General features: G+C 57.1%; 1 protein-coding gene across 3 annotated transcripts in view; it reads left to right on the forward strand.

Moving 5' to 3' along the window:
* The window catches only part of HIVEP3 (HIVEP zinc finger 3), a 473,741-nt gene extending 448,738 nt beyond the window's left edge, over window positions 1-25,003 (forward strand). For 2 of the 3 annotated variants that reach the window (XM_058717826.1, XM_058717828.1), the window contains 4 exons: window positions 7,016-7,191; window positions 13,581-13,667; window positions 18,240-19,153; window positions 20,130-25,003. In XM_058717826.1, the coding sequence (XP_058573809.1) occupies window positions 7,016-7,191; window positions 13,581-13,667; window positions 18,240-19,153; window positions 20,130-20,942 (1,990 nt within the window). In that variant the 3' untranslated portion in view covers window positions 20,943-25,003. The remainder of the gene's footprint in view (window positions 1-7,015; window positions 7,192-13,580; window positions 13,668-18,239; window positions 19,154-20,129) is intronic. The other variant, XM_058717829.1, reaches the window with a different exon arrangement.
* The last annotated feature ends 649 nt before the right edge of the window (window positions 25,004-25,652 follow it).

Below are 25,652 nucleotides of genomic sequence, written 5' to 3' on the forward strand. Positions count from 1 at the left end.
CGTGCCCCAACCAGCTTCGTGACCTTGGGGAAATTACTTTGAACCAGAAGTTTAGCTCTGGGCTGGATCTGCCTCTCCTTCTATTTTATTTGCCTTGAATTGTGTCTCTTAAAACAGGTGATTTCATAGCAGTTAAGCACCTGAACTTTGTAACATGTGACCTGTGTTCAAACTCTAGCTGTTAACTTACTGGCTGTGTGACCTTGGGCAGGTTACTTAACCTCTCTGTGACTCCATTTCCTCAGGTGTAAATGGGGATGATTAGAGCCCCTGTCTTAACGGGCCACCATGTGATTTAAATGAGGTGATGCATAGAAAGCATTTTAAATAGTGCTTGGTACCCAGGGAGAGCTATATAAGAGTAGACTAATATTCATTTTTTTTTTTAATCTGTATTTGTGGTTTTCTCGAAAACCTGGAAGATCAGCCAACATCATGCAACACATGGCTGGAAAGGTATAGCCACTGTCCCTTTAGAGAGGGACTGTATCCTGTTTTCTAGCCCGCTTCAGCCCCCACCCCCATGCCACCGCTGCTTGCTTAGTCCCTCTTGCCACCCTCCCCATTCCTGCCTCCATTTGTGCAGGAATAAATAGGTCTATTTATTTTTATTGGAATCAACATGAAATATTTAGTGGCTAAATATGCCCATTTTACAGCAGGTCGTAGGAGTAAACAAGCTGTTCCCCTTCTGTCACTGAGCTGGCCGTGTCACGGGCATGCAGTAGCCGTGAATTTCCTCCTGCTCCTTGGTCTCCCAGCCTGTTCATCTGGCCTCTGGGTGAACAGTGCTAGTGACAGGGAGCTCACTACCTCACAGAGCCACTCCATTGCTGGATCTTTGTCATATGCAGAGCCAAGAACAACTCCCCCATCACCTTGACTGAAATGCATTTAATTTCCACCACATCCCCTCTTCTGGGACCTGGAGCAGAGGGATGTGCCACGTACACAGAGTTCCAGCATGCCTGGTGGAAGCTGCAATTTTCAGAAATGTCCGTGAGGAGTCTAGAGCCCCAAGCCAAGGGGTCATGTGCTGAATGCTCATAGTCCGGGAGCTCGGCATCCTCAGGTACGGGATTGGAGGAGAAGCAGCAGGAGGCAGGAGGTCATACCGTGTCGTGTGTAAGAGCACTGGGGGCAGATCTGGGTTCCAGGCTCTGCGTCACCTCTTTCTAGTTGCCTTGTCACTTTGGCAAGACACTCAACCTCTCCGTTTCTGTTTGCGTCTCTATTAGAGGAATAGAATAAGACGCTCTTGAAGATCCTGGCACCTCCAGACCTCTCCCACCAGCCTTGTTCATTGCTTGACCGAAGGCGGCAGAACTGAAAGCTGCGTCCAGGCAGGGGGTCTGGTGCCACGGCCATGGTCGGACTGGCCGGGCTCTGCTCAGCTGCTTTGCTGCCTGGCCATCACAAGTCTGGGCCTCAGGGAGTTAAGCTGTGTGGTCTCAAGGTCCCTCTAACTAAGACATTCTGGAACCCAGAGAAACACCTATTTTTCTCGAAGAACAAAACCAAACATTTTGAGGACTGGCTGATACTGGTTTGTCAGGGAAGCAGAAGACAGGCAGGTAGGTGGGGCTCAGAGAAATGGCTCCCTGTCCCGGGAGCTGTGAGTCAGCTGCTTCCAGGCCTGTCAGCATGGACTGTCTTGTGGCCCCAGAACAGGCAGGGGGTCCCTCACTTCTCCGCCCTGGATCAAGGGCAGCCTTAGGCAGACGGGGAGGGGCCAGCAAACCTGGGAGGCAGGACTGGGCCCCTAGAGGCCCCACCATGGTTTTCTGGTTTCCTGCCCCGGCTCTCTGCAGGGCATTTTTCTGTTAGCTGTCAACACCTGTGGGTCCCACCCAGCGCTGGCGGCCCTTTCAGGAAGGGCTGGGTGGAGAACGATGCTGTTCTTGTTTGTCTGCAGTGTTACAGGGCCCTGGGAACCCTGGAGAAGGAAAGTGCTAAGGAAACCTTGGGCAACATCATCTGAAAGTATTTGTGCAGCAAGTCTGTGCAGAGATGGGGAGCTGGGCAGAAAGATCGCTGATGGGCTGATCTTGGCCACATCACTTAAACTTCTTGGGCCTTGGTTCCCTTTTCTGTAAAATGGGGACAATGGTAAAGGGCTGATGAGAGGACTGGTTGAGGTCGGGGCATGTGACGGTGCTTGGTGTATCTCTGGGCAGTGAAGATGGATTGTTTCCAAGGGACTGAAATCGACCTACCCAAGGTCACCCGGCAAGCTCAAGCAGGAGCCAGAACTTGGACCCAGGTCTCATACTGACCTACATCCTGTGAGCAGAACAGTTGCTACCGGGGAGTGGGGAGTGTTCAGCCAGTCCATCGTGGCTAGGAGGACCTGGCTATGTGGCCCGTGGGGTGGCCACAGCATTGGGTTGAGCCTGTGCTCTAGCCTCCGCGAGTGGGGATGTCAAGGCTGAGAGGCTGATTATAGCAGAGCCAGGGAGAGAAGGCCTGGGTTTGGCTTTCTCGTGTGCAGTCAGATGTGCCGGGCACTTGCTGGGTGTCAGGCGCTGTGCTAAGCCCTGGGGATAGGCCAAGCGCTGAGGCGGACACAGTCCCTCCTTCGTGGGGATCATGGGGACCACGCTTGTGAGAAAACCACAGCTCGACAGTGTGAAGGAGGAGCAGGTGGGACCCCCAGGCTCAGAGGTGGAAGAGAGGGCTCCAAAGGAAGGGACCTTTTGGCAAAGTCCTGAAGGAGCAGAGGAGCTGGTCAGATGGAGGGGGGTGGTGCTGGGGAGGGCGGAAGGCCAGAGGAAAGGGACACTGAGGCCCCATGATGTTTGGCACAGTGGGGAGCGGGGCTCTGGAGAGGTAGCAGGGCCAGGCGGTGCAGGGGCAGGGCTTTATCCTGAGGGAGATGGGGGGGGGGGGGGGGCGTCGCCCCCAGGCTGGGAGGAGAGACAGGACTCCCAGAGGCAGAAGGGAAAGCCCTTCTGGCTGCTCTGTGGAGAAAAGATGCCGCCTCAAGGGGGAGAGGCTGGTGGCCCTGGCTAGTCCGGGCAGGAGGCGGGTCTCCTTGGACCATACTTGGTCAGGGCTGTGGTGATGGACTGAGTATAAAGAGAGAAGGCAGCGGAGGCACTGAGGGGGAAGCCCAGGCTGCCGGCCTCACCAGCCGCAGAGGTGTGCATGCCATTTACGGAGACAGGCACCCAGAAGGAGGTGGTACTGAAGGAGGGACATGGGAACAGGGTTCTGGGCACGTGGGTGCAAGGTGCCTGATGACCACCAGGCGAGATACTGAGGGGGTAGCTGGATGTACAGCAGAGAGGTCAGAGCTGGAGAGAACAGCGTATCCATTGGCTGTTGGGTGATAAGTCAGGTGTTCACAGAGGGGGTTCACTGGGAGGGGTGAGGAGAGGAGAGTGCAGGCTGGAGCCTGGAGAGGGGTAAGGAAGGAGCTTGCAGAGAAGGGTCACCAAGCCAAGCAGGCGCCTCTGGAAAGCAGGCCAAAGGGCAGACAGGAAAAGGCAGCTGTCCTTTGGATTTAGCAACCCGTGACCTTGGCAAGGACAGCCGGCCAGGGAAGCTGGGTTGTGGGGGCTCAGGAGTTGGGGTGGTGAGGAGGCATGGACAAACAAGCATGGACCATCCTTTCCAGGCTTGGGCTGAGAAAGGAAGCAGAGGGAGCAGTCGCTGGAGTGGGTGCGGGTCCAGGGAGGCTTTGCAGTTGGTTGGTCAGTTAGTGACAAGATTGAACTGAGTGTGTGGTCCATGATGGCGGAATGTGCCAGAAAGCAGAGGCAGAGGCTTTGGAGCTGTTGGGGAAGGGGTGGGACCTCTACACAAACAAGGGGGGGCTGATCCCGACCCGGCGTGCAGGGTGGGGAGCGGGGGGGAGGGAGGGAAGTGAGAAGTGGGGGATGGTCCTACCCAGGAGGAGGGTCCAGCCCACACAGGACGGCTGCCCCAAGCCTGTCCTTGGGTTGGGCCCTTTGGGAACCACAAAGCTGTAAAGCTTTATGGATCCTGGTCCCAGCTTTCAAGGAGCAGAGAAATCATAGGCTCCGAGCCATTCAACCAGGACTGCCCTCGACAAGGCCCGAGGCCCCTCAGTAACTATCCTCTTCCATATCTCCGTGACGTTGGCTCAGCTGGCCACTGCCCCCTCCAGCCCCTTTCCCCTGGCTTCCAAACCTCCTGAGCTACCAGGAAGTTGCTGCTTTGGTGCCGTCTTTCTGCCCCCCCTCACATTTGGGAGGCTTCTAGGCCCTTACGCTGTCCTCCTGTTATTTTCAATCCCGTCCTGAGTGGTCAGCTTCCCCCTCACAAATCTGCGCGTCCCATATGCCGAGTCCTGAGGATTTCCAGCCGTGTCCTGGGCATTTCTTCAAGTCCTCCTCACAGGCATCTCACACTCAGCAAAAGACTAGAGTCCTGCATTGCTTCCCTCCAAGCCCCCAGATGGTATCACTCGAACCAGCCAAGTTGAAAACTCTGATCTTTGTTTCTGCGTCACTGTGACCCCTACCCCCTCCAGATGGCCGCCTGTCCTATGACATGTGCCTCTTACAGGGACTCGAAGTCTCTCCTCCTCCACACCATTCCCCGTGCTGCCAGGGAAGCATCTTCTGTCGGAGACTTTATCTTTGAGACAACTTTGATGGAGTGGAGTCTACACTTCTTAGCAGAGCATTCATTCCAGCCTGACGGAGATGGTGATCCAGTTGGTCCCGCCCTACTCACCTCATCTGCTTTCACCCACCAAATCCTCCGGGCGTTTTAACACCTCTTGCCTTTGTTCCTGGTCCCTGTCTGGACCAGCTTTCATCTCTCGCTGTCCTCCCTGGCCCTTCCCAGCCCCCTTGTGCTCCCCAGCAGGTTGCACACACCTTCCATGGTCAAGGCACACGAGTCAAGGCACAACCCTTGAAGGTTCAGACAGAGTCCTTTCTGTGCGCGTGTGTACGCGTAAGCTTGTCGTGTAGGCTTGCTGTAGAGGAAGAAATGAGGGGTCCGAGAGCAGCCTCGGAAGATGGACTCCAGTACCTGATGCTGAGTTGGCTTGAGCCTAGGGTGGAGCCCAAATACAGGAGAAGTCAGACTGATGGTGGGCCAAGTGCCCAGCACCCGCCACAGCAGTGGGGTGGAGGGAAGGGGGACACCGAGGGATGCCTGTGTCGATGGACGTTGGAGCAGGGGGAGGGTGTCGTGGACCCGGCGAGCAGGGCTGAGCGGAGGTTGGTGTCCAGGTGGCGGCAGAGCCCCCAGTGCTAAGAGACTAAGCCGTTCTCACTTCTCTAGCTGCGAAAAGGATGCTCCATCTCAGAATGGGTCCCAGGGGCAACAGAGGGACATAGGAATTAAAATCAGGTGTGGGTAGCTGCTTTGGGTCCAGGAGTCCTGCTGTCTGGGTGCGACCCTCTGTCACTGGGAGATCGCCATCCCCTGTTTGCCCATAGGGTGCTCTTCAGCAGAGTGACGAGAGTCGTGTCTCCCTACCAACCACCCCCACGGCCTCCATTTCTTCCCCTTGAGCACAAGATACCACTTCGCCCTGGTTTTAGATGACGTAAGAGGCATTCGTTGGCCGAAGCTGAGGTGACAAAAGCCAGGACCCGTAGGGACCTGTGGACAGCGGTCCATGGTGAGAGAGTGTATGCATATGAGTAGGAGTGCGTGTGGGTGTGCATACGTGTGTATGTGTGAGTACGCGTGAGAGTGTGTGTGAGTGATCCCTCTGTCACTGCCTGCTGGCTCCCTCCCTTAGAGTCCCTTCTTTCACGTCATCCTGTGACATCCTCGCAGCCATAAGCTGATGGTCCCTGCAGAGTAGGGTTGGGTCCCAGCTGCTGTCCCAACCTCCTCACCCTGTCCCAGCCACCTCCCTGTCCCTCTGCGCCTGTTCTGAGTTTGAGTGCCAAGGACCCCGGGCAGAGACATGTTGTGCAGTGCGAGTGTGGGGCACAGGCAGGCCTCTTGCTGGGTTCTGGGGCATGCTCAGCTGGCCAAGAGGCCACACCGCCCCTAAGGCACCCATGCCTCATGAGTCAGAAGGCTCTCCTGGAATCATCCAGGAACCCCTCCACTGGCTCCATCATAGCCTTTCCTGCCCCAGTCAGGAGACGTGCACATCTATAGCAGGCCAACAAGGCATTTTGATGAGGATCGTATCGAGTGAACCTCATGGGCTTCCTTCTAGGTGGAAATAAGAGCATTCTGATTCAGGTCCAAGAACATTGGTGGCCCTGAGGCCGGGCAGGTGGTCTGGCTGCCCCAGGAGCCACCCTAGGAAAGCTTTTGGCCCTGCTCCTGTGACCCTAGGGGATCGCTGGAATCTGGGTCCTGAGAGCTTTCCAGCTCATGTGGAGATAGGGTCGTGCAGAGAGCACGGGGCTCCTGGTTTCTCACTCTGAGAACAGGGAAATGATGGCCGTCCCTCATACCTCCCCTCACACCAGTGTCCAGGTGGCTTCCTCGCAGACTGTTGCCCGTCGTGAGAGGCGGATAGGCTTTGGGGCAGATTCAGATCCTCCTTCCATACCTTTCTGGCTGTGGGAGCTTGAGCCTCGAGCTCTGAAGGGCTCTTGCTCGTGACTGTGATTCAATTTGTGTAAAGTGCCCAGCACAGCGTGAGCACTTGGCAAATGGTAGCCGCTAGAGCTGTGGTCGTCACCTTCTCTCACTCTTGTCGTTCCTCTGGTGGCCCAGAGTGGCTGTCCCTTGTGGGCTGGTGTGGAGGCTGGCTCTGGAGCGGAGGCCCTCTGCCAACCGGTGGCTTCACTTCCCGGCAGGAAGCACAGGGTCTGCTGCCTCTAGAGAGAAAAGAGGGGGCAGCCCTACCTGTCGGAGGGCAGGGCAGGTGCAGGGGTCCATGGTGGATCCCCAGGGCGACCACCCCCACCCCCACCCCCAGGTTCTCTCTCGTTCCGCGTCCTCCTCTCCCGGTATCCGTAACGGGCTGGATGCGGCTAGCAAGCGTGTGCATCTTCTGAGGTGGGAACCTGCCTCTTCTCCTCCTTTTTTTTTCCTTTACCATGACGCCTGTTGCTCATAGGTACAAATCAAACGAAGAGTATGTATATGTGCGAGGCCGCGGCCGAGGGAAATATGTTTGTGAGGAGTGTGGAATTCGCTGCAAGAAGCCCAGCATGCTGAAGAAACACATCCGCACCCACACTGACGTCCGGCCCTATGTGTGCAAGCACTGTCACTTTGCTTTTAAAACCAAAGGTAAGAGACAGTCAGCTGGGGCACTGCCCCTTCCCGCTGTAGGGAGCTCCCCTCTGGGAGCCCTAGCACAGAGCTCAGGGGTCCAGACCTCTCCGCCTGGGGCCTGGGGCACCCCCCTTCCCCGGGCTCCCCGGTGGCCGAGCAGCCGGCTCCAGACTGGGCAGTAGCGCCCCCTGGCTGCCGCAGCCTGTCCTCTTGGATCCCACACCGTCCTCCACCTTCGCGCTCCCCCCCCGCCCGCCGCCTGATGGCGCTCTTGCACACGGTTCCTGGTTTTGATTTTATCTCCTCACCCCGTCCTTCTGCATGTCTCCTTAGCCCTTTGTCCACTGAGCTGGTGAGCTCCCGCAGCTGCACTCGTCACCACCACTCTTGCGTTTGGAAATCCATTCCACTCCGAGCCACTAAGCACACTCGCATGGTCACTTCTCATGGCAGCGCTCGCCCCTGCCTCCACCCTCCTCACCACTCAGACCATGTTCCTGCCCGCCCGGCTCCTCCGCCGCTCTCCCCGCAACCGCCCCGGCTGGCAGCCCTTGCATTCCGGCCCCAGCCGCACCCCGAAGCAGGGTCAGCACAGGCCCTGGCCGTCATCTGAGAAAGGAAGAAGGACGGGCCACGGAGGGCACGCGTCCCACAGAGCTGTGCTAGGAGCTGGCGGTGGCCTGGCCGGCGGCAGCTGCCCGGCCCTTCGTGTGAGCAAGTGGGGCCGAGTCCGTGAGACTTGGATCAAGCCCCTCCCCCCACTCATGGCGTTGACTGTCCCCGCAGGCCAGGCAGGGAAGATAGTGCGGCTTGCCCTCTGCTTCCTGGTAGAGGAGCAGACGTCCAGAGGTGAAGCAGAGAAAGGCCTGGGGCTCTCGGACCCCCCCCCCCCTCCCCGGTGGCTTCAGCCTCTTGTGCGCTGCAGATTCTTGGGGCAGGGGCATGAGGGCCCTGGCTTCTCCTTTGAGCAAGTGGGGGGCCTCCGGGCTGGCCCCCACTGGAGCCTTGTGGTGTTTCTGCAGGAAGAACTGGAGAACAGATTCAATTTTGCCACTCGTTGACCTTTCTTCTGTTGGTGAAGCTGTGCCCAGTGAGAGAGGTTGGGCCACAGCTTTGAGGGGGCCCGGGCGAGTTGGCCAGCCTTCCTCACTTCCTCCTCCTCTTGCTGGCCCCTTCCGTTCTCTCTGTACTGGGTCAGGGGCCAGCTCACCACATCCCCTGGCTCATGGCCCTTCTCTGACCGAGTTCCACCTCTGGTCTCCTAACCCCGTTCACCGACCCCTGCCCTCCTCTGCCTTCTGGCATTCTCAGCGGACCTCAAACTTTCCCACTTAGGCTTTGGTTGGAATGGAGGTGCCGTCCCTCCCGCTCTCTTTCTCTGGTCTTCTTCTCTCTTGGCGTCCCATAAACAGTGTTCCAAGAGGTCCCCAGGGAAGGCAGATAGGCCTGGAGCCCGGCCCCCTGCCTCGTGCATGCTTCCAGTCCCAGAGCCCTGCCATGTCCAAGGCAGCACAGCCCCGCCTGCCTCTGCCCTGGGTGTGGGCTCTGTCCCCATGTGTCCCCTACAGCCCCACCCCCTCTGGCCTTAGGCAGCCAGTGGACCTTCATGGAGAAGAGAGATGGGAATAATTCACTGATAGTCTAAGTAACAGAGTAAAAAGCCTCTTGTCCAAAACCCTCTTGAAGGTAAAGGAAGTGAATCCGCCCCCCAAAACCAAGTGATCATTAATGCTAGAGCCGTAACTAGAACCCAGGACCCCTGTCTCAGGGCATCACCCCCATCACCTTCCTCTCTTGAGCAGATCCCCCCCTTTCCTGGAAGGAGTGGCAAAATCAGGTGGCTGATCAAGTGGCCTCTGGAGTGGGGTGCATCCAGGGGACCCCACTGTTCTGTTCTCAATGTGAGGAACCCAGTCTTGAGAGTGCATCCCAGCCCAGGGCCATTTGGGTTCGCTGTGCCCAGCACACAGAGAACCATCTCGGAGAGCCTTCACCTTGACACATGAGACTAGAAAAACCCATCCGGCTAAGTTCTCAGCCAGGGCAGTGTCTCCAAAGAGGGGTCCCAATTCAGGTCCCCCTGCCTTTTTGGAGAGAAAAGGCCTGGTCTGTTTTTGTCAGGTCTGAGAGAGGCCGGGTCCCCGGCAGGAACACTTCTTTTCCAGCAGCTCTTTTCATTGGAGGCCATGCCAAGCCTACCGGCAATCCCCGCCCTGGAGGGTCCAGAGGGTATAACCTGAACAGAGGGGTGTAGATACCACATATGCCTTGGGGCGTGGAGTCCTGGGTGTGAAGGCTTGCCCAGGCCGCCCCGAAGGCCAGGCCCAGGAGTCTCTGTTCCCAACCAGTGATCAGCGAGGGTTCTGAGCTCTCTTCAAATGCTCGTAGAGGCTTCCGGAAGACAATACCTTCAGAGCCGAAGCAGTAAGCGAATCTGAAATGGTAGAATCTCAAACTCCGTGACTTCCGAGAGGGACTGGTGGCGGGTGGGTGATGGCAAGTTGCAGCAGAGAAAGCTTGCCGTTGGCCCTCACTGCGTGCCGGGAGTGAGGGAAAGGCAGCACACTGAGTCTTCTGTTCCTCCGGGGCCATGTGTCTTCCGGGAGGCGTGGGCCTTCCCCATCACTCGGAAACCTCAGGAGCCTCCTCTTAGGCTCTCGGCTTCCTTCAGGCTGCCATCCCCTCCCTCCCCTCACCCTTGGGCTCTGGCTGGGCCTGGTGGTCTTCAGGACCCTCCACCACCACCACCTGGCTGCGCCCAGGCCCGGAGAGCCCTTCCTGTCCGTCTCTGTCTGCCTGTCTGTGTCTCCGTCTCCGTGTTGGACATTGTGGTGGCAGCTCGGGCCTCTGGGCGCTAGCTGAGGCGTCTCAGTGGGTGGTGCCGGGAAAGGCTGCCGGGATGTCCCTGTGGAGGTCCGGGGGTCCCCTTTCCTCTTCTTAGAGGGTTCCCAGATGCCAGCAGGGTGACTGTGCCGTGTACAGGCCCTCGCGCCGGTCGCCGCAGGAGATGGAGATGACAGCTGTGGGCAGGCCTCAGTCTGTCAGGCCTGCAGGGGCGGAAGGAGGGCGGTTGGTCAAAGCTGAATGAGGCAGAGTCGTTGGACGATGCTCTCAGTGGAAGTTCCACCTCTCTTCCAGCCACTCATCATGTTCATCCACTTGCCTTTCCTCCTTCACTCCAGGACTGTGGGGCTTCCGGTGAGGGGTGGGACAACTGGTGTGGAGCTGGGGACTCTGCCTGGCCAGCCAGGGCTCTGCCCCTTGGCAGAGAAATGGTGTCCAAGCCAAAGAAGATGTCTGCTGCCACTGGGTATACCTCCCTCAGTTCACAGAAGCGGTCCGGGGAGGGGAGGGCAGGGAGGGCACCGGGTAACACTCGGGGCTGCTCAGCCAGCCTTCTCTCCTGTAACCCACATGGCCTGTCCTGGCAGAGTCCCCTCAGACTCTGTGACTCCTCCCTGCGGCCTCCAGGGGCCACTGGCACCTTCTCCTGGGAGCCCCTGAGCCCAGACTGGAGGATAAAGTCATTAGCATCTTCATTTCAGCATCTCTGTCCTCCACACCCAGCATGGCGCGTGGCAGAGTCCCTGGTGCTCAATAAAGAGTGATTGTCATGGGGGTGGGGGGCACACAGTATGGGCGGGAAGGCGGTTCCACGTGGTGAACGTCTGCTCTCTGCCGGGCACGCCCTGCCACCACTCTACATGCACTCTCTCATCAGCTCCTCCCGGCATCCCCGAGAGGTAGGTATTGCTTGAGAGTTGCAGGAAGTGGGGGCTCAGAATGTTCGGAAACTTGCCCAAGAGCACACAGCTAGCAAGTGGCAGAGCCCAAGCTCAGACCCAAGATCGGCGAGCGCCTAGACCAGCCTGGGTTGATTGCGCCAGCGTGCCGCAAGCAAGACCCCTGGGGTCCTGAAACCTGGTTCTAGGCAGGGCTCTGTGCTAACAAGGTGCCTCGGCTGGCCGGTTCGCTGTGTTGGCCAATGGGAGCCCTCCCATGACATCCCAGCAGCTGAGACCGTCAGTAATCTTCTCTAACGGCATCACCAGCCCCGAGGCCCAGAGTTAGAGCGGAAGCATCAGAACCCTGGGCCTGATGGGGGTTGGGTTACACGGTCCGCAAAGTTCCTTCCAACACCTTGCTTCTGAGACGAGGAGAGCACTTCCCACGTGCGATTATTGTGCACCCGTTGTGTGCTCGGCACCTAACTTGGTCGAAAAGAGACCTAAACCTTCCTGGCAGAACACATACAATTATGTCATAGCCGTAAGGAGCAGTGTTCGTAGTCCTCTGTGGTCTGGGGTATCAGGGGACAGTGGGCTGGTTCCAGAACCTCAGGGGACCATTGGTATCTCTGGCCCATGGAAGACCCCAGCTACCTTTGCCACCCCTTGACATCCTACTCAAGCTTGGCTTGCTCATGACAGTGAAGACAGGAACCCCCTATATTGGATAGGTCCCCTTTGGAGACCCTCTGCTCCCAGAATGTCTCTGGAAAGTTATGACTCTGCTTCCCCTTTGGCCAGGAGTAGAAGATACAGGTTTTTGTCTGGTTATAGGAGGAAAATCTGAGTTGGGAAGGATACAACCACAGACTAGGAGTAAAGGGAAGAGAGAGGCAAGACACAAGTGCCCTTCCATCCCTGCTGCCCTTGACTTCAAGGGATCCCAGGTTAAGGTTCCCATCATCCCCTCAGCAAACCCTACACGTTCCTTAAAATTCTCAGAATGGTTATGAAGCGCCCTTTGGTTCACCCATGGGCTCTCTCCTATTCGCCTGCCCATCTATCCATCTGTCCTCCCATCTACCCGTTTCTCCCATCTCCTACTTTGTCTTCCTGTCCATGTATCTTCCCATTTCTTTTCTCCTCCTGACTGTCCCTCCCTTTCTCACATCTGTCCTCCCACCAATCCAACCTTCCGTCCACCTTCCCCGCCTTTTCTCCTCCTGCCTGTCCCTCCTGCATGTTTATGAGCATGTAGCCATTCACCCATGCAACCCAACAGCCACTCCCCCATCCACCCAGGCCTCTCTCTTCCTCTCCAGTTCTCCAGCTTCCCGTCTGTTTATTAACCCATTTTCCAACTCTCCTTCCATTTCTTTGTTTCATCTAACCACTGATTCCCCATCTGTCTATCCATCTGCTTATCTAATCATCCAGTGTCCTATCCATCTGTCCTTATTCTTCCCATTCTTCTTTCACCCCGTATTTCCTCTTACCCACTTACCCGTCTGTCCATCCACCCACCCATCCATCCATCCATCCATCCGTTCACTCACCAGTCTCTCTATGCACCTGTTCAAGCATCCATTCTTCTGTCTTTCATCCATCTATTCAAACTTGCCGATTCATCAGCTTAGTGCGATAGACCACCTAACTCGGGGAACATATGGTTATTATGTGAGTGATGATGTAGAAGTGTAGCAGTCTGCAGGGCAACAGTGAGAACATCACAATTCGGAGGTGGCTGCCGGGCCCAGAGGAGCATCCTGGGGCCTCTGGCCTGCATGCTCCTAGGGAAGGCTGGGGTGCTCTGCCTCTCCTTTACAGAGTGCCCCTGCCCACAGAGGCTCATGGCCTGTGAAGTGCTGTGCACACACGGGAGAGAACTGAAGGCGTTGCTACCTTTCCCCCGATTCCACAGAACTGCTGCTCCTGCTTATCAGCTGTGGGGCTGGACCGACCATGTAGGGCAGAGTCAGGGCTGAAGTGGGCAGAGCCTTTGCCCAGCCTTCCCTGCCTATACCCCGTGTCTGCACTGCACAGTGACCTGGGGGAAACTGAGGCCCAGACGTGGTTTCTCTAAGGAAGTCAGGGCCTGGGCCCTAGCTCTGTGGCTCACGGGTCTCTGTCCAGCAGACTTCTGTATACCTTTTGCCCTTTCTCTGTTTCTAAGAGAAACAGAAACTTTGTCCTGGTTCCTCTTCCCACACCCTGTGGGCTGCCCTAGACGTGGCCTCAGTTGGAAGGGCGTCCTACCTACCACGTCGGTTAACAGGAGCCCTCCGGTCACCCAGCATCTGAGAAGGCCAAATATCCTGCTCCATGAGTGTCACTAGCTCCTGGGCCCAGAGTTAAAGCCAAAACTGGAAAAACCTCTCACACATGAGTTGTCTTTTAATTTCTTTTTCGTTTGTTTTTTAATCAGCATCTCACTTCCTCATTATACCCTCTGTCCCCACACAGCCCCCGTGCCCACCCTCCCCCAGCTCCCGTGTGCTGTCCCGAATGGCGGCCGTGGTGCACATCCCAGCGCCTGAGCACCCGGGCGGAGAGGGATGGCCCGGCCCCCAGCCGGCCCCTGCGGCCAGCAGGGCCCTGACTGCCTCTGCGAGCCCCGGGCCTGCCCTGGCCCCCCGCCCTGCGGCCAAGCCTGAGTCTGTTCTCATTTCTTTCCAGGGAATCTGACTAAGCACATGAAGTCAAAGGCCCACAGCAAAAAGTGCCAAGAGACAGGGGTGCTGGAGGAGCTGGAAGCCGAAGAAGGTAACGGACTGCCAACTCCCTCCTCCCCACTCTTCCTCTGCCTGCTTTTCCACCTGTCCCCCTCGCCCTCCCCTTCCCGTCCGTCCTCCTGTCCCGGCTCCTTCCTCTCCCTCTTCCTTGTCCTGCCCTCCGGTTTTCCCACCTACTGGGAGATAAAGGTTAAATTCACAGAGCAATTGCCCCTACTCTCCTACACTTGCAGTTCATGCTGTGCAGCCATAGCTAGTGTGAATTAGAGTCTACCTGGGAGGGCGGGGGGCGGGGGGGTGCCTGGCAGGTGGCTCACAGGTGTGCAGTGAATGTGTCTTGAACAAACTAACACGTGAGTACTGGTGGTCAACATTGACCGAGCACCCACTATGCATCAGGCGCATTCGAAACACATGCCGTGAATTATCCCGTAAACCCTCACGGTGACGCTGTGAGGTGAAGAGTGCATTCTTCTACACTCCGAACCCGCCTTCTCACCTACACGCTCTGGGCATGGGCCTGACAGCTGGGCCTTTTAGAGCTTGAGGAGCAGGAGAGCCAAAGCTAAACCTGACAGCCCCTTGTCACCTCCCAACGTCATCCCACATCCCAGCACTCCACCCTGGCCGAAGTCCTCCACCAGCAAAAGGCATAGGAGAGCCCGTGCCTGAAAAGACCCAGCAGAGAGAAGTTGAGTCAAAGGCCCTGGCCCAGCCACAGCATCCAGGGAGGAGGCCAAAGGGACTTTGGCAGGTGGACAGGCAGTCCTGCCTGCAAAGGGAGGTCAGAGAAACCAGAGGCATTCCTTCTGTACCCAGCAACCCTTTGACCAGATTCCCTAAAATCAGAATCAGGACATGAGTGTCACAAAGAGGAGTGTGTGTGTGTGTGTGTGTGTGTGTGTGTGTGTTTCTGATTTCAGGATGTGTTTACAGTCTTAAAAGAGAGTCAAAGCACATTTCCTTTTATTTATTGTTTTTAATTTTTAAAGTTTATTTATTTTAAGAGAGAGAGCATGAGCAGGGGAGGGGCAGAGAGAGAGGGAGAGAGAGGATCCCAAGCAGGCTCCATGCTGTCGGCACAAAGCTGGACACAGGGCTCAAGACTCACAAACTGTGAGATCGTGTCCTGAGCTGAAACCAAGAGTTGGATGCTTAGCCAACTGAGACACCCAGGCGCCCCGAGTACATTTCCTTTTAGGTGGAATAAGTCACTTTTACTGAACTAAACACAATGAACGTGGGACCGTTCCCCCCAAAATGAGAATGTAGGGTTACCATGTTTATCGAGAATGTACATCAGGCCATTTACACATGTTGTCTCACTGCATCCTTATAACTAACTAGTGGGAGAAACCTGTGTTGCCCCAGTGTAAATTGAGGAAAGTAAAGCTCAGACAGGTAAAGGCAGTTGTTGAAGGTCATACAAAAAAGCCGGCTCCACACCACCCCGATGCCTGGTGGGCTGGACTTGGTGGCCTGAGCCTGAGCCTTGAGCCCAGAACCCTCCCCAGGTGAGAGTCAAACAGTTGCACCTGGCCCCACACCAGGGGTCCACTGAGGCACCCAGGCAGGGCTGGTCCCCTCTCCCAACCTAATTTTTCCAATGAGGCAAAAAAAAAAAGGACAACCCTAACAACCCTACCCACCTAGTTTGAGGATGAAATCAATGCATTTATTCTAGAAATAACTACTGAACACCAGCCCTATTCCAGGCACTGGAGATGCCACAGTGAATAAAACCTAGTTCCTGGCCTCTGGAAGCCCACATTCTCAAAGGGAGGAGGGCAATGAACAAATGTGGAATAGGACAGGAGCACTGAGTACGAAGTAAAATGTAAACGAGTGAGGGGCTGGGAAGTGTAGGGAGGGATCTCTCTGTTAGGATGGTGTGAGCAGAGGACATGAGGGAGGGGTCAGGAAGGCAGGTGGAGTCTAGGGAAGGGCTCTCCCCTTAGGGCCCTGGAGGAGCAAAAAATGCAGAGCCCCTAAAGGATCAGAGGGACGGGGAGATGGACGCAGAGCAGGGACCACAAATGTCAAAGGATGGACTTGGCAATGCAATGGAGTGACGTCCCCCAACTTGCAGTGACTCTGTGTGCACAGGACGGTCAAGAAGGGGTGCGGCTGTAGGCAGTGATCAGGCTGAGCTCATGTCGGCTTGGACTGGGTGGGGTGGGGAGAAGTGGTAGGATTCTGGAAACATTCCTCTGGTAGAGCCTCCAGGTTTTGCCACCACAAGGGGGCGCTGGTGGTGCCATGAGAATAAAGGAGCCGAAGCCGAGTCCGAGGTTTATGGCCTAAGAAACTGGAAGGATGGAGTTGCTACTTCCCGCGATGATGAGGATGCAGGGAGGAGCATGTCTCTTAGACACCAAGTGGCTTTGGGGTGCACAGTCTAGGAACGATTGCCTCCCGGTGGCCCGGCCCGCGCTGCAGCCTCTGACAGTGAGGAAGTTAGACACCAGCGCCACCGTGTGGTCAGACCCCCTCGGCGCCCTCGAAGGCTTCATTCGGTCTTTTCCGCAGTCCCCAGGCCAGTTCGGGGCTTTGTGGAGCCTTGGTGGTGATCCCGGCAGCGGCCTGGCGGCTCCATGAGGGTGCGCTGGGAATGGGCCGCCTGGGCAGGAGCATCCTGTACCCTTGCAGGAGCCCAGACATGGGGGGCCTGAAGAACCCTGTTCTGGGCAGGGGACCTTTGGCTCCCGTCATTTCTACCCCGGGTGCTTAGGGCAGCCTAAAGGAGCTGTTTAGGAGCCCTCCTAAACACTGCCTGCCTGCCAAGGTACTGGGGTACTTGAGCTATTTGCTAAGTTGTATTGCATACTTCCGATGTGTCAGACCCTCATGAGCCTCCCACCAGCTTCATGGGGAGGCTGTTGTTGCTCTTACCCCCCATTTTACACATCAGGAAACTGAACATAGAGAGAGAAAGCCAATTATACAACATCATACAGCAAGGAAGGGTAGAGCTGGGATCCAAACCCAGACCATTTCCTGCTTCTCGATGCATAACATCACTCTTATACTGGCAGTGTAATAACGCAGGGGTTGTAAATCTTAGTCCTGACTCAGCCACTACTCCCTGGGTGATCTTGGGGAGGAAGCACTTGCCCCCTCTGGGCCTGGATTTCCCCGTATGTAAATGAGGGGTGGGGCTAGGTGAACTTCTGGGTCTGAAATAGGCCTCGCTAAAGTCTTAGGTGGTTCCCACCCTCCGCCCCCATCCACATCCCTACGGCCTTCCCCTCTGCTCCCAGCCGCCAGGAGATCCTGCCCTGGGTCCCTTGGCCCGCCCTTCACCTGCCAACCCCAGGTCCACCCCATAGTTTCTGACCCTCTGTCATCTATTTCACGCATCTTACTGCTGCATGCTGAGCTGTTTGGAAGCATGGATGCTAGGATTCCCAGCCCCAGGGCAACTGGGCATGGTGGAGTTTGAAAGCCTGGTTGCATCGGTGGCCAGAGTCAGCTTGTGGGTCCAGCTCTCTCGGTCAGTGGGGGGAGAACAGGTGCTGGTGTGTCCCAAGAGCAGCGGTGGGGCTGGCGATGTGCCCGGAGATGGGCCAGCAGGACCCAAACCCTCAGGAGCCTGACAGGTGGGCCAGACGTTAGCAGAGCTCTCCCCAGAGTCTGCTGCCCATATCAGAGAGGCCTCAACTAGACAGGTGTCGTGTTAAAGGTGACCCGGATGGGTGGGCCGCCCCCACCGGAAACCAGACCAGGAGACTAGTATTTCAGGGCTCCGCTGCCTCCCGCCTGGGAGCAGCGTCAGTTCTGCCAAGCGCAGCAGGTCCTCTGGACGAGAGCGGCTGGGATGGGGCCCTGCTCTGCAGGCGTAGGCCAGCGTAGCCAACACCCCCTCCCGCCCCCCGAGGCCAGCACCTGCCACCTGCCAGATGCTGTTGTACCGCCAGCGGCAGCCTGGCCACGGTGACAGGTGTGTGTGTCGACGGACCATGGCCAGTGCTCCCGGACCGGCCCGATGGCTGCCGTGTCCCAGAATAACAGATTTCTTCAAGAATGCATTGAGCGACCGTAATTATGGGAACCACGTCTCGGTGCCAGGCGTGTGTTTGTTCCTCGTAGCGAACCCCGCGAGGTGAGACTGCCACATTCGTTTGACAAGGCGGGAGACAGAAGCACAGCAAGGTGACTTATGTTGCTCATGGGGGAACCCGCACGGAAACCCTCGTGAGAAAAGCAAACCGACAAAAAGGCTTGCCTTTGTTTGCTCTGGTTCAATCCCAGCCCTTCCACTTCTCTCACCTGAACAGGTTACTTAACCTTGCTTACCTTGAGTCCCTCATTTGTAACATGAAGATAAAAACAGGGCAGACCTCCCGGGATCATTTGAGGACTAGAGGCATTAACACCCAGGAAGGCTCTAGAACTGAGCCTGGCCCGTGGTAGACACAAGGCAGCTTTTGTTCACCGTGATAGTGTGCAAAGCGTTCCCATCTCTGTCATGGCCCCCATCCTGTCAACAGTCTTGTGCCACTGACACAGCCGTTAGGCCCCGTGCGCAGACAAGGACGTGGGCATCGAGGACGGCGGCGTAGGGCTGGCTGTGACCCAAGGGTCTCCTGTGTCCCCCCCTCAGGAACCAGTGATGACCCGTTCCAGGACTCAGAAGGGCGAGAGGGCTCAGAGGCCGTGGCGGAGCACCAGTTTTCAGACCTGGAGGACTCAGACTCGGACTCGGACCTGGACGAAGACGAGGATGAGGACGAAGAGGAGAGCCAGGACGAGCCATCGGGACCGGCCTCGGAGGCACCCCCGCCTGGCCCGCCAGCCACGCTGCCGGCAGACTCCTCACCTGTCCCGGGCCCTCAGCCCCCAGATGCCACCTCTGGCGATCAGGCCACGCGGGGCAGCTCGGTCTTGGAAGCTGAGCGCTCGGCAGCTGGAAGTTGTTCCACGTCCAGCCAAAGCATCCCGTGCCTCCCCCGTCTGGGACCGGCCCCTCCGGGCCCCGTGGAGAAGGACACAGGCTCGGCCCTGAGCTCCAAGGCTGTGTCCCCAAGAAGGCCGTGGTCCCCAAGCAAAGAAGCAGGCAGCCGCCCAGCACTCACCCACAAACACTCACTAACCAAAAGCGACTCGTCTCCCCAGCGACACCCACCGGCCGGAGAGCCACAGGCCTCAGCCCCGAGCCCGCCGGGCCCCCAGCCAGGCCCTCTCCCTTGTGGGTCTCCAAGACTCGAGCTGTCTCCTCTCACCCTCCGCCCCCTGGGAAGGGAACTGCCCCCTCGAGTGCATCCACCCACCGAGCGCAAGGGGGCCCCAGATCCGGGCCCCCCCAGACATTCACCCACCAGGAGACGGTCCCCGGGCCAGGCCGAGTCACCGCCACGGTCAGCGCTGCCAGGGAAGTGGGCCTTGGCTGGGCCGGGCAGCCCCTCAGCGGGCGAACGCGGCCCAGGCTCGGGGCTGGCCCCGCGGGCTCCCTACCCGCCCCTGCCTCTACCTCACAAGCTTCTTGGCAGAAGCCCCGAGACCTGCGCCTCCACGTGGGTGAGTTCCTGCCCCCGAGCGGCTGGGCCGCTCATCCCCGACGGGTGGGGGGCCACGGCGCACTCCTCCCTGAGGCATCAGACCCGTAGCTGCACAGCCCTGCCAGCTTGCTGATCGCTAATGACATAGCAAACGTTTGTGGGCCACCTTCCATGCCAGCCCCCACCCTGGGGCTCCCAAGGCGGCCGGGGCAGCCCCGGGAGCAGCAGAACATGGGCGCCGGGGCTGGCCCTGGAGGCAGGCGTAAACACTTTGCCCTTCCCCTCCCATCTCCCCGGCCCCACGTCTCCAACATCACTGTCACCAGCACCCTCAGAGACACCACAGCCGACACCGTCCCTGCCACACCGTCAGCACCGTCACCGTGGCCGTCCCCAGGGCCATCGCTGCCATCACCACACTCACACGCTCTCACCACCACCGGTGTCGCCACAGCATCACTGTCCACTTCCCTTGACCTTCCAATGCCTTTTCTGTCACCGCGTTGTCATGAACCATTCACTCCCAGCAGCATCCACGCCATCACTCAGAGACTCGCGCTCCCGCAGGAGCGCAGGCTAGGAATCTCTCCTTGGTTTTCGGTTTGGGGGTCACGTTACGATGCCCGATGGTGGGAGAAGATAAAGAGCACGGAGTGGGAGCTCATGTCCAAGGGTAGAGTTGGCTCAGGACCGTTCTGGGAACAGGAGAGGCAGCAGAACCGAGAGAGAGGGCCAGGCGCGCGGCAGGCGGGCATGCTGGCCAGAGGCACGAAGACCGTGGGGCCCGATGTGCTCACGGTCACTGCGGGGCTGGGGACGGCCCCCGCCAGCACAGGGCAGCTCCACGGGCAGGGAGTTGGCGCTCAGCTCCCCCCAGCTCCGCCGGGACTTGCTGTGTGATATCAGGCGAGCCCCTCCTCATCTTTTAGGCCTCGGGGGTCTCCATGTGCCAGCACGTAGCCCTTGCCTTACCCTGTCTTGTTTTCTGACCCCAGCAGAAGGCCGCGTCCCGGAGTCCCTCCTGCTCACCTGGCCCTGCTCATCCTCCCTCCTCCCGACCCTTCTCGGCCCCCCATGACTTCCACGGCCACACCCCAGCCCGGACAGAGGAGAACATCTTCAGCCACCTCCCTCTGCACTCCCAGCACTTGACCCGTGCCCCGTGCCCCCTGATTCCCATTGGCGGGATCCAGATGGTGCAGGCCCGGCCGGGGGCCCACCCCACCCTGCTGCCGGGGCCCACGGCCACCTGGGTCAGCGGCTTCTCGGGAGGTGGCAGCGACCTGACAGGGGCCCGGGAGGCCCAGGAGCGAGGCCGCTGGAGTCCCACCGAGAGCTCGTCAGCCTCCGTGTCCCCTGTGGCTAAGGTATCCAAGTTCACACTCTCATCGGAGCTGGAGGGCAGGGACTACCCCAAGGAGAGGGAGAGGACGAGTGGGGGCCTGGGCAGACCTCCTGACTGGGAGCCCCGAGTGGCTGAGGTGCCCGCAGAGCCCGTACCCACCCACAGCCCCCGCACCCCGCCCGAGGCTTCACCCCGGCTGTCCCACGGCCGCAGGCCAGAATCCTGGAGCCCCCGCCTGGAGTCACCACGCACGCCGGCCAACCCCGCGGCCTCTGCCGCCTCGCCCCTGGACCGCAGCAGTTCGGTAGGCTGCCTGGCAGAGGCCTCCGCTCACTTCCCAGCCCGGAGGAGGAACCTCTCTGGGGAACCCAGGACCAGTCAGGGCTCCCCCGAGCCCTCAGGAAGTGGGGGGCCTGGGGCACCTCCACATCAGCCCAAGGACAGGGGCCCCCCAAGCACTTAGTCTCTCTCCGACTGCTTCAGCATCTGGCTTCCGGTGTTCAGCAACAGACGCTTCCAGCCAGCTTCCTCGAATCATCTCGCTGTCATGGGCTCCCTTTCCCGTCTGTCCATCTGTCCAAGCAGCTTCTCCTCAGTCCCCAACTGTTCTATCTTCCCACGTATGCAGTTACCTGTGCCTTTTTCTATACCTTTTGTTGCTTGAAAAGAAACAAAACACACGCACACATAAAAAAAAAAAAAAAAAAAACAAACAAACCCACGAGGAGTCTGAGGCTGTGAATATGTTGTGCTTTTTTGAGAAAGGGTGTAGGTGGGGCCTCACCCTGGGCCACTGCGGTCTACAGTCACCACCGCCCCTCCCCCCAGGCTGGCGAGAGGTAGCCATTTGATGAGGGAAAGGGGGATGCACTGAAAGAGGAAAAAGAAAAAAGCGAGAAACTTTTACAAACATATAATTAAATGTAAAAGCAAGCACTCCTATGTACAGATGTCTATGGTTCCTATTTATTGCCGCTTTATTCCACCCCAGCTAGTGACCACTCTCACTGCCAGCAGAAGGGCCAGCAGCCCAAGGCAGAGGGACACAGGCAGGGGGACCCCATTCAGCCTCCACAGGCAGGCCCAGAAAACTCCAGCTTTCTTTTTCCCAGGAAAAAGAAAAATGTTAACATTTCCTAGGATTTCATCACAAGTGATAGGAGCAGATGGGAGGTGGGAGCTTGTTGGTTCCCTCCGGGCTCCCTGATATCCTGGTGGTCTGAGTCATGGACCCATCCTGGCATCCTGACAAATCCCCCCAGCCCCCCACCTGCCACCCCTCCCCTCTACCCCCTCCCCCCAGCCCCTAGGCGGCAAAAGGAGGCCTGACTGTTCATCTCTTGGGTCCTGAACACCTGACTGAGGCCTTGCTTCAGAAGGGACCCAGCTGCAGACTGCCTCCCTTATTCTAGAAACTACCCACGAGGCTGAAGTGACAGGGCCCAACCCTTAGGGGTCAAGATCCAAGGTGCATTGCCTTGCCATTCCTGAGGCTGGGACTTGGGTTTCATTTCATGTTTGGTCCCTGAGGTTCAAAGGGCCCTGTTTCCTCCATGGCTGGGCTTTTCCAGTGCTCAGCACTGGAAGTTTATAGGGACCTGTTTCTAGACCTCTTTTCAGTAGAACTGGATCCCGCCCGTGCCCCCATCTCCACCTCACCCACTGTCAGGCCTCCACTACTCCCAGGAAGTACCTAAAACCATGACTGGTAGGAACTGCCCAGAGCTGTTTTTAAATGTCTTTTAAAAAATCACACACACACACACACACACACACACGCACACAAAGAGAGGATGGTGTTTGGTACTTCTCCTAGTCTCCTCAGATTCTCTTGCCCTAAAAGTGTCCTAAGCCCATTGAATTCGTCTCCAATCAACCAGTACTAGTCTCCTCCCTCCTCCCCATCTCCTCCTTCAAGAAGCCTCCCTGGACTTCCTGGAGCAAAAGCCTGCTTTGTAAGAAAAATTATACGACCGGAAATTAAAATCCCACGTTGAAATATAGAATTCTTGTTTACCCTGCCCTGGGAGAGTCAGGTTTTCTCCCAACCTTCCAGAATTTATTTTCTGTAGTTTCTACAATGGGAAATTGTAGAATGGGAAATTCTACAATGGGACTCCCTGACCACTTCCCTGTCCTCGGCCAGCCATGTGAATCCTGAGCCTGGGGCCTCCTGAGCTGTTAAAGTGGTTTAGACAGGACACTGGTCGAGGCCATAATCCCTCCTCTGCCAGTTCAGGGTCTTTCTCTGCTTGGCCTCTGCTGAGTAGATGAGCCAGACCCAGGTTCAGCCTCAGGCCACTGCCTTGTTTCCCTTAGGGCCTCTCTCAGAGCTAAGACACAAAGGGAACAAGAGGGAAGGGCCCCCCCTGGAGGTCTGCTGGGCTCCAGGGTACTGGGGTGAGGTTAGCCAGCCGTGTTCAGCTGCCTGGCCCGGAGTCCAGGGCTCCCGCCCAAACTGGGAGAAGGCCAGCAAGCCCAGCCTTGACCATATGGGTGCTATTTTGTCCTCACAGGAAGCGGGAAGGTACCAGGGCCCGGTTATAGCCCAGGCTTTCCTCACCCTTACCTCTCAGCCCTACCCATGGAGACTTCTAGCACTGGGGCCTGGGAGCTGGGAGCCCAGGTTTGAAACCTTCCTGGGCAAGATCTTCCAGCCTAGACTTACAAAGTAGTGGACAGGTGGCTCTGCTGGACGAGCCCCTGACCTTGGGGGTGGCCATGCCCCTCCCCCCAGCCATGCACCCCAGCTCTCCTGGGCATCATTTCCCCTATTCTCAGACAGCGTGCCTACTGAGGTTGCCTTCCTGGGAGACCCAGTCACAGACAATGTGGCCAGCAGGTGAGAGTCCTCAAGCCACTCAGGCCCACAGGCACAGGCGGAGGGGACAGGGACCAGGACACCAGAGATCCATTTCTCAATAACAGGGACACAATGCACAAACAGAATCTGGCCAGAGGGCTGCTGCCCCACACAGCTCCCCAGAGGGATGGAATCGATGCCACCAAGCCCGGGACCTATGTCACCGGGCACAGTGCTAACCCCTTCTGCCAGACTCTATCCCTGTTCCCCCGAGCACAGAGACCCCAGCACACACACACACACGCACACACACCTCCATAATTCTGGAAAAAGACTCTCACTCCATGCCCTCCACAGGGCCGCCCGTCTACTCCCAACCACTTCCACATTTGCAGTTTGCCTGTGAGGCTGCCGTCCCTGTTCAGGGAGGCAGAACAGAAAGAGGTGCTGATTGGTTGCCACAGACACCTGCTGACGCTCTGCCAAAATGTGCCAGGCGGCCATTCCTTGGTACGGGCCCACTCTGGTCCTTGGGTGCCAGTGGTGTGGCAGGAACCAAACTGCACAGGATCCAGAGCCGGCCCTCGCCTTCTGTTGCGGACTCCAGAACACTCAGCTCCCAGGCCTCCCCTCCAGGATGCCCTTCACCCTCGGCAAGTTCAGGATCATTCTGGGTACTAACCTTGTTCCCCTCCGAGGCACCTTGCCCCAGCGCCCCCCCCCTGCGCCCCCCCCTCCCGGCCTTCCACCCTTGGCTTCTCCTCTGGCCCAACCAGGACACTGACAGCAGCAAAGCATCCACTCTCCCTTTTCTATCACCTCCGTCCTCCAGACCCCAGAAGTCCCTCTGCCTCTCTCTGTGGGAAAACATCGGAAAGAATTAGCTTCCAGATCCCTGTAGCCCCTGCTCCGTTCTCACCCTGCACTTCTGAATAGGAACCAGCAATATATCTGAGCTGAACTGCTCTCCAGCCCTTTCTCCAGAAAAAAAAAAAAAAATCCTTCTTAAAGCAAAAAGTCCTGCCTTGGAGACAGATCTGCAGCACTGACCAAGGGGAGAAAGTTCCCAAAGACCTGTCCCTACAAATTCTGCTTCTGTGTTGTGGCTCCAGTCTGCTTTCCATTAGAAAACCGCTTCGGCACTTATGATCACTTTACTAAACCTAGTGTTTAAAAAAAGAAGAAGAAGAGGAAAGAAACAGAAAAAAGAAAGGTGTAGGCAAATGTAAGATACATGATTTCTGTAAGATAAATATTTGCCTTTTTTTTTTTCTAAAAGGTGTATGTATTCTGTATGTGAAATTGTCTGTAGAGAGTTTCTATGTTCTTAAATGGCAATACATTCCAAAAAATCGTACTGTAGATATGCACAGCGGCCACACTGGGATGGGGTAGTTTTGCCTGTAATTTTATTTAAACTCCGGTTTCTACCCTTGCATCTTGCAACGTCAGTATGGTATATAACAGTGCAAAAGAAAAAAAAAAACTCAAAAAAATCCATGCAGGTCTAAAGCACAGAGTCTGATGTACAAAAGGAAAAAAAAAAATGCTCAGTATTGATGTGTGTGACCTTTGTTGTAAATTACATCTGTACTGTGAATGAGAAGTTTTTACAAGTATAATAATTGCCTTTATTACAGCTCTGGCTGAGTGTTCAGCCTGAGGATATTTTTTAAAAAAAACACACAGCACGTTGGAATAAATTTGAAAATCCCAACATAGCCCTGCTTGCCTGGCTCATGGTTTTTCTGGAAGGCTGTGGAATCTCAGAGCTGGAGGGACACTTGGTATCCCAAGTGTCTCTTTTACTATAGAGCAATCAGGCCCAGAGGAGGCAGGTGGCCAGGCCACAGTCACACAGCCTGGGACTCCCGTGGCCCCTGGCTTCCAGGCCTGGCGACTAGATACCTCACCGTGTGGTCTGGGGTCTGTGTTTCCCAGGGCTGCCGTAAACACCTCCCACTGCATAGGCAGCATAGGCAGCTGAAAACAACAGAAGTCTGTTCTTTCACGATTCTGGAGGCCGGAAGCCTGAAGTCTAGGTATTGGCACGGTTGGTTCCTTCTGGAGGCTCTGAGGGAGAGTCCGTCCCATGCCTCTCTCCCAGCTTCCGTGGCCGCGAGCGATCCTTGACACGCCTCAGTTTGTGGCCACATCACTGGGATCTCTATTTCCGCCTTCCTGCTGCCTTCTCCGTAGATTCCCTACCGCCCCCCTTCTCTTCTAAGGACACCTGTCATGGGATTTGGGGCCTACTCTATCAAAGATGATCTCGCCTCTAGATCCTTAATTGAATGTATCTGCAATGACCCTTTTTTCCAAATGAAGGTCACACTCACAGGTTGTGGGAACTAGGGCGCGGGCTTCACT

Source organism: Neofelis nebulosa, chromosome 2 (assembly GCF_028018385.1).
Source record: "Neofelis nebulosa isolate mNeoNeb1 chromosome 2, mNeoNeb1.pri, whole genome shotgun sequence".
Taxonomy (NCBI): Eukaryota; Metazoa; Chordata; class Mammalia; order Carnivora; family Felidae; genus Neofelis; species Neofelis nebulosa.